Source organism: Euprymna scolopes, chromosome 46, assembly GCF_053919585.1.
Source record: "Euprymna scolopes isolate OS-2025 chromosome 46, ASM5391958v1, whole genome shotgun sequence".
NCBI classification, from domain to species: domain Eukaryota; kingdom Metazoa; phylum Mollusca; class Cephalopoda; order Sepiida; family Sepiolidae; genus Euprymna; species Euprymna scolopes.
In genome coordinates, this window is record NC_136527.1 from 70,769,422 (window position 1) to 70,778,849 (window position 9,428).

A 9,428-nucleotide genomic window follows, 5' to 3' on the forward strand; every position below is an offset into this window, starting at 1 on the left:
ATGTTGGAGAAGGAGACCTGGTAGTAGGGGTCTACATTGGAGAATGGGGTTCTAGGTCTATTCGTGTTTCTTTTTTGGAGATTTGTCATGATTGTTGAGGTTTTGTGGTTTGTGGAGCATGTCGGTAGACTTGGTTGGAGTAGGACAGAGAGGGAAAATAAGAGAGAAAAAGGACAAGAAATTTTTTTTTTGTTTTGTGGCACATGATAAGGTAAAGCCGTAACAATTACCCACTAGTATGGCATCGAGAGGCCCTACCAGAAACTACTGTAGGGTCCAGAATCCATTCATCAAATGGCAATACAGCAGCCCCGGTACTTTGCACCTGACCTGCTGATAGGACAGCCTCCTTAGTGGTTAATCCAAGGTTCGGGTCCCTGACTATAAGGCGGGTAACATCAGCCCAGATGAAACGTCTACCTCCAGCACCCTTACTGGTGACATGATCACAAGGATAGGCATAGAAACAGAAATTTTCCGACATCTCAGGCTACTCTTTACAAAGTACTACCGACCTGGAAAGCAGCTTTTTCCTCACCCTTTGTCAGAAAAATCATTCGGTGGAAATGAGGACTGAAGGACAAAAAAGGAGAAGCGAGAGTTACTGGAGCTGTCGATAACACATCCACATGCATTATCTACTCTCCATTGAGAAAATAAAATGAAATAAAATAAAATAAAAAAGGCGAGAAAGACTTATTAATATCTACTTAGTATAAGTCCGTTGCCCCATTCCCGGCTTAGGACAGTACTTGAAGATAGTCTCCCCTCCCATGTTAATGTTATATTGATAATATTAATTTATAATAAAGTTACATCGTTTTACATATGGGCCAGGGAAATTATGTGGTAACTTTTGGTGCACTCATTCAGCTTTATTTTTTTAAAAATCTTGTCAAAAATGATTAACAATTACAAAAAATTACAATGTAAAAAATATTTTATTCCATGTTTTCTTTTTAACATTGCTTTGTATTAATATTCATCTTTGTTTATTTATTCCTGATTCGCTCATATTTAACTGTGTAGAGGGAAGAAATCTGTCAGATGGCTATTTTGCAGAAACGGATTGCTGCATCCTTCTTGTTTGTTGGGTATGAATAAAACGAATTACAAAGTCTTTGGTAAAAGCACATACATACTCTTTTGCAATTCTAAACAATTTTGTTCAAATAATTTCCCCAACATAATTAACATGCACACTTGTGCTGTGGCTGGATTATTGAAATCGTATAACTTCAGAAAATATCGGATGAGATTGATTCGTGCGCGCACACACACACACACGCACACACTACTAGGGCTGTGCCAGGTATTGACCAGATTAATGTAAACCTAGAAAAAACAAGCCAATTAACAAAGAAACCAACCAACATTCTGACCGTTTACATCAATGGCCAAAACAAAGACGGAATGGAATTTCGCCAATATAAACAAGAAGACGAACAGACACGAGGCAGTCAGACATGTGTAAATGCATATACACATATATAGACACATATATACATACATATACACACATATATATATACATACATATACACGCATATATATATATAAACACACATACATATATATACGCACATATATGTACACACATATGCATACAAACATACATATACACGCATATATATAAACACACATACATATATATACGCACATATATGTACACACATATGCCTACAAACATACATATATACACACACACACACATATATATATATATACAAACACACACACTCTCTCTCTATATATATATATATATATATATATATATATATATAAAGAGAGAGAGAGATATATATATATATATATATATATATATAATATAAAGCTGAATGTCTGTGCGTGTGTGTATCTGGTCACGAATAGGCTCCTATATGGTTGACTATTTTAAAAAACTGATTACATATAATGATAGAAGATGTATCGAGATACAGGAATGGATATGTTTGATCTGGCAGAACGATGGTTCATTAAAATTGTGAGGTCTGCGTTTGCACCTGTGCCACAAAGTATGGAAATAAAAAATTTTAAAAAAGCGTTTACAAGTGTTTTTGATATAGATGTACATAATAATGCTTTGATAAGTATGTTTTAACTTAAATAGGAATGGTATAATAAAATTGTGGAGTCTGCGTTCGCGCCTAGCCTCCATGGAATGGAAATATGCACAAACTTTAATAAAGACTTTTCATATCTATCTGTGTAAGTATACTTTAATAATTATATTTCAGTTTGAAGAAATATGGTATAAAATTATGGGGTGTTCGTTCGCACCTGACCTCCATAGAATGTAAATATGTCACAAAGTTTAACAAGGTTTTTTAATATAGATCCACAGAATATTATGATAAGTGTTTCAGTGTGAACAGGTATGGTATAATAAATTATGGGGTTTATCTATTTTATTTTTACTTTAATCATATTTTGCTTTGGTTTTGATAACCCCAAATTCGAGGCTATCTCTTTAGAACCCTTCCTTTTCATAACCTATCAAACTTTCATAAATCAGAGTCCATTTTCTGTAGGCTGTTTTTGAACCCAGTCAACGACAGGTAATTTTGCTAGTATATATATATATATATACAAACACACACACACACACATATACAAACACACACACACACATATACAAACACACACATATATATATATACAAACACACACATATATATATAAACACACACACACACATATATACAAACACACACATATATATATATACAAACACACACACACATATATATATAAACACACACACACACATATATACAAACACACACATATATATATATACAAACACACACACACACATATATACAAACACACATATATATATATACAAACACACACACACACATATATACAAACACACACATATATATATATACAAACACACACACATATATATATACAAACACACACACATATATATATACAAACACACACACATATATATATACAAACACACACACATATATATATACAAACACACACACACACATATATATATATATATATATATATATATATATATATATATATATATATATATATATATATATATATATACACTGCTGATCAAACATTTAAGACCACATAAAATATTTTTAAAAAACAACTTTTTTTAAGGATAGATTTTAAACTCTTCCGACTTAAGGTTACCAATACTACAATCTAAAAGGTTATGGAAACAAAAATCTACATTCCAAAGATTTGTTTTTAAAATTTGCATTTTTATTTAATTAGGCTTTTTACACATGATCAAAATTATAAGACCAGAGATAAAAATTCTATTAAATTGTAAAAAAAGTGTATGAAAAGTGTATATAAACATTCAACAATCAAACTTAATAATGAGTTCTACCTCCACTGCTTTTGATGACTTCAAAAATTTTTGGGGGCATGATAGAAACAAGGGTTTCCATTAAGGTGCTGGGGATCCTGCTCCAGTTTCTGAAGATGGCTTCACAAAGTTTATTTTTTGTTGAATATTTTTGTCATTTCGATAAACCTCTCGTCATCCATCCCCAAAAACTTTCAATTGGGTTCACGTCCGGTGAGCATGCAGGATGTCCCCAGAGATGGACTTTATTTTCTTGTAGAAAGCTCAAGGTCCGTCTTGCAGTGTGGATTGCAGCATTATTCTGTTGGAATAACCATCCATCCTCACACAAACGATGATCTTCCATCATCAAAAATGTTTTTTTGTAGCATGCTAACATAACCAGCTGCAGCCTGACGACCCTGCACCACCTGGAGCTCCATCGTCCCTCTGTAAGAAAAGGCACCCCATATCATTACGAACCATCCACTGTATTTGTTGTGTAATCGCTAGGGCTATGACAACAGCATATTCTTTTCATTATTTTCACTCTCGAGTATATATCCAACAGTTAGACTGTAGTGAAGCCAAGACAACTATTCCTCCATTACATGTCTCTTTCTCTCTACTCTTCCCTTTCCCCCTTCCTTCCTTCCTCCTTTCCTCAAAATGTGACCAGAGATTGTAACCAATCAGGACGGAGAACAGTTCTGGTGAGAAATACAAAAGAGATACAAAAAGTGTCAAAAGCAGAAAGACGGAGACGCGAGTGGTTCCAGAATCAGGGGACAAAAATGAAAATCACAAACTTTCTATAATCCGATACCACTTTTACACTGAAATGAATATAAAACCGTTTCGTTTCGAAGTTCTTTTGTTTCTTTATTATTATTCCCAGCTCGGTTTCTACTCCCGTCTTATTAATTTCGACGACCCCCCAAAAGGGGGACCCGCCAAAATGGTGACCTACCCAACAAGAATTACATTATGGTAACCGCCATAATTTGGTGACCCTGACGTGATATGAACACGCAACCTTCTTTTTGAGGAAAGCAGGAAGGAAGGAAGGGGGAAAGGGAAGAGTAAAGAGAAAGAGACATGTAATGAAGAAATAGTAGTCTTGGCTTCACCACAAATCAACCAAGAACCACATCACTCTATATAAAAGCATACAAAATATCAACGGATACACACGCAAGAGTCAAAACAATGAAAAGAATATGTTATTGTCCTAGCTCTGGAAATTGCATTTCTTGACTCTTGGCTATAAGAGTAACCAACTCCTGATTATGTTTGTTATAGATAATGCTATCTAACTCTTTTGCACATTTATTGAAAGGATCTTTGAGCAGATAATGTTTCCCTTAATGATTAATTATCTTTTACTGGAGCTTGTGGTTGCAAAGAAAAAAAAAAAAAAGAGTACACAAAACCTCAGCTCATTGCAGCAACGTCGTCCATCGGTACTTTCTGTAGACTCGTTTTCATGTCTGTCCCATCTGCTCCACTGGCCTGTTTTTATAAAAGACTGAGTCCTCCAAATTTGCATATGTGCGCGAGAGCAAACGAGATTCTGCAAAAATTGTATTGTTATCTAAGGCCATAGGTACCATTTTGGATCCTTTTCAGCATCATGATGCTGTGTGGACAAAGCGCACACTAGGGCCATTTAAGAGGTAAGCCTGCGTTCCATAAATTTTTGCCACAGATTTTCCTCTGAGGGCAAGTTTACTGAGATTCAGTGCACCGTACTGAATTATCTATAGCTAGAGTGTCTGCTCATATGTGTAGTTTTCATTCCGATTTTCTGAAAATAATGAGCGACACGCTTCACAAACACCGTTTTTTTTCGTTTTATTTTTTTATATCTTTGTTTTATTCACCAATATGTGATTGGATATGAAATTTTGGAGATATTTATAAATATGCTGGATCATAACCGTTGCAAAAACAATGGTTAAAACAATCTCTTTATAACATACACACTAATATATATATATATATATATATATATATATATATGAAAGAGAGAGAGAAAGAAAATTAAAACTAAGTTGAACTTTACAATCAAAATTTATTGTTCAACTGAATATTCCGAAAAACGATTTACAAAGTCCTTATTCCGCGGAGTTTCAAAGAATGCTATTCTTATTATTCTTCTCATCATTAGGGACACTCACTTCAACCAGTTTTAATTTTCTTTCTCTTATAATAAGCTTTACTCTTTATTGCGTATTGCGCTTTTTTTTAACAATTCAGTTGGGATTAAATTTTCTATATATAAATACTGTTATTTATATTAGTTTGAAGTTTACCATAGCGTATATCAGGTAAACACTACATCCCTTTGTTTTGATTATATATATACTAGCATGGGTGGAACGGCTCATCAGGAACTTGTTTACGTTAGACTTGAAGACAACAATATTGTAGTCAGCTGGAAAGCAGGAAAACGGAAGGCAATTACACAGTCATGCAGTTCTAAGAAAGAAGCTTTGTTCATGGAATCTACATTTAGGTTTAAGCACAGATAACGAGTGGGGGGGGGTTATTGATAGTGTTTTCAGCTAGACAAGTGTAGAGAATTGCATCAGCAGTGAGATATCTACTGGATCGATAGAAGGATCCCACCATTTTTCCAGTGGCCTTGGCAACAGATTTGATGTACCTGTTCCATTTAAGATCAGAAGTAAAGGTCAACCCCAGAAGCTTGTCAAAACTTGAGGAATCCTCAAGACGAGAGCCATTCATTTCAACTGATGCCAGATGGGGATCAGAACGTAGTTTCTAATAGTTTTAATCATTTTATATTTTCATTCACTTAGTGTAAAAAATTAAAAAAAAAACAAAACACACCCATTCTAGGGGAAAAACTTGATTCCATGATGTGTTACATTTATATCCAAGAACTGTCCATTTAAGGGTCGCTTCACTGCCAGTTTTCTCCTAGGAATTGTGATAACTATTTATTTAAATATTTTTGTCCGATTTACTAATCTTTTCTTTTATTCATTTGCTTTCATGTATGTCTGTCATAAATTCTTGTTTGTTGTACAGATTGACATTGCTAGACGTTTGATGGTCTTTCAAGTTGCATATCTTTGTTACGAAGAGACGTCGGAGAAATCACCAGAACACAATGTGCCAATCCTAGGAATAAGGAGACCTGTAATAGTGTTACAGAGTGGTGTCAGGGGAATCATTGGAACACAATGAGACAATCGCAGGAATAAAGTGACATGTATTCATGGTGCCTGGAATGCGTCAATATTACGTCACTTGGCCAGGAAAGCTAACCGATATTAAAATGGGTTAGACAAAAACCAGCAAAAGTACAGTAAACAAACCTGGCGAAAATAAGGTCATCAGGTCAATCGACATGCAAACTCTGAGCCAGAGAGTTTGTAAAACAATAAACAAAGCTGACGAGAAATTGGTCATCAGGTCAATCATCATCTTGTTTTGCAATAATTATCTGTTCCTCATAAACTGGAAAATTCTTACTCTTACACTATTCTCAAAACCAACCGAGAGCTCTTTTTAGTATCCTATTCTAGTCAAGCTTCCTAATTTAGGCAACTATATTTACATCCTTTATACTTTTTTAAAAATTTTCTTCCTTTGAAGATTTTACTTCATTTTACTCAAGCCGAATAAAAAATGGTGGACGACACCCCTCGCACATGTGAAGTCTTTCAGTCATATTTTTCAATATTATTTTGAAATTTCTTTTAGATTTTGCATGCTTGCATTAGGTTTATTAGTGGTGTCTGTTTTCATGTTTGCATATGGGTTTTTGGTTACAAGTGTCTGTTTTCATACGATTTTATACACGTGTCTGTTTGCATAAATTTTTTCACCAGTGTGTGTTTGTATTATGTTTTTTTTTATCAGTGTCTATTTGCATGTTTTCATAAGGTTTTGTGCAGGTGGATATTTAATTTTAATATTTGTTTGAAAAAGCTAAACCACGACACACCTCACACGTGAAGTCTTTCAGTCCGATTTTTCAATATTTTTTGAAATTTCTTTCGAACATAGATTTTGCATTTTTGCATTAGGTTTATTAGTGGTGTCTGTTTTCATGTTTGCATATTTTCTTCCTTTGAAGATTGTAACGTTTGGTATAGGGCAGCCAAACCAGCAGCCAACATTGCCCTGCTTTTTATCAAAACCAACCGACAGCTCTTTTTAGTATCTTCATTGTTCCCTTAAGTGCATTTGTCTGGATCTCTTTTGCACTTGGTCCACAAGAAATATTAGTTAGGTAGAACTTCAGGTTCTTCTTTATATGCCCTGTGGCACCTATAACAACTGGTATGATTGATATCTCTTTAAAATTCCAGTTTCTTTTCATATCATACATGACATCTTGATATTTGGTCTGTTTCTCCTTTTCAGCTCTGTTCAGACCTCCATCATTAGGGACACTCACTTCAACCAAGGTTGTCACTCTCTCTGACATTCCATATGACTATGTAAGGTTTCAGAAACTTTCAGATGCTTATGCATGTGTAGTTTTAAATGATGTTTTTGGAAAAACGCACAATCACACACTTGACAAACATGAGGTTTTTCCCCAGTGTGTCTGCGGACGTGTGTTTCTAAATGATGTTTTTGTGAAAATGAGGACCTGCACACTTCACAAGAATAGGGTTTTTCTCCAGTGTGTGTTCGCATATGAACTGTTAAATGGTGTTTTTGGGTAAAGGATTTTCCACACACTTGACAATCAAAAGGTTTTTCACCTGTGTGCGTTCGTGTGTGTTCGTTAAATTTGGACCTTGATGAAAACGATAAAGAACACACTTCACACCAGAATTTATTTTCAGCAATACGTTTCTCCGCGTAAACTTTTAAAGCAGATCTTTCTAAGAACGATGAACCACATAGTTTTCTATGCTTTCGTAAATAATGTTTTGTTGAAAATGATGAGCCACACTCGACACAAGTACAAGGTTTCTTGATAGAGTGTGTCCGCTTGTGCATTTTAAAATCTTGTTTTCTGGAAAATTCTAAGCTACATACGTCACATGCATAAGGTTTTTCACCAGTGTGTGTTCGCATATGTTGCACCAAAGAATCTTTTCTTGAACAAATCAGGTCACACACATCACAACTATAAGGCTTTATTTTAGTGTGCTTTTTCACATGGTTATTTAAATGAGTAATTTGCGCAAATGCTGAATCGCAAACATTACAAGAATAAGGCTTCTCACCAGTATGTGTTCGCATGTGCACATTTACAGCCGATTTTGTAAAAAATGCTTTACCACACACTTCACAATCAAAAGGTTTTTCACCAGTATGTCTTCGCATGTGGACTTTTCTATGACCATCTTGTGAAAATGCTTTGCCACACACTTCACAAGAATAAGTCTTTTTACCGGTGTGGATGCGCAAGTTGACTTTTAATCTGGGGATTGATGAAAAAGCTGATTCACACACTTCCCCCATATAAGTTTTTTCACCAATGTCTGTTTGCCTGTTTGTATTAGGTTTATTAGTGGTGTCTGTTTTCATGCTTGCATATGAGCTTTTTTACAAGTGTCTGTTTACATACGATTTTATACTGTATTATGTTTTTTTACAAGTGTCTGTTTACATAAGATTTAATACTGTATTATGTTTTTTTACAAGTGTCTGTTTACACAAGATTTTATACTGTATTATGTTTTTTTACAAGTGTCTGTTTACACAAGATTTTATACTGTATTATGTTTTTTTACAAATGTCTGTTTACATAAGATTTTATACTGTATTATGTTTTTTACAAGTGTCTGTTTACACAAGATTTTATACTGTATTATGTTTTTTTACAAGTGTCTGTTTACATAAGATTTTATACTGTATTATGTTTTTTTACAAGTGTCTGTTTACATAAGATTTTATACTGTATTATGTTTTTTTACAAGTGTCTGTTTACACAAGATTTTATACTGTATTATGTTTTTTTACAAGTGTCTGTTTACATAAGATTTTATACTGTATTATGTTTTTTTACAAGTGTCTGTTTACACAAGATTTTATACTGTATTATGTTTTTTTACAAGTGTCTGTTTACACAAGATTTTATACTGTATTATGTTTTTTTACAAGT

The 9,428-nt window shown here is 34.0% G+C and overlaps 1 protein-coding gene across 1 annotated transcript; it reads right to left on the bottom strand.

The window, feature by feature from the left end:
- Nucleotides 1-3,957: 3,957 nt before the first annotated feature.
- Nucleotides 3,958-9,119, bottom strand: LOC145271008 (uncharacterized). Its single transcript, XM_080126573.1, has one exon. The coding sequence runs from the start codon at nucleotides 8,849-8,851 to the stop codon at nucleotides 7,778-7,780; it is 1,074 nt and encodes a 357-aa protein (XP_079982699.1). The 5' UTR covers nucleotides 8,852-9,119; the 3' UTR covers nucleotides 3,958-7,777.
- Nucleotides 9,120-9,428: the final 309 nt, after the last annotated feature.

Excerpts from the sequence above, each read along its gene's own strand:
- LOC145271008 (XM_080126573.1), bottom strand. The coding sequence starts at position 8,851 with ATGAAAACAGACACCACTAATAAACCTAATACAAACAGGCAAACAGAC.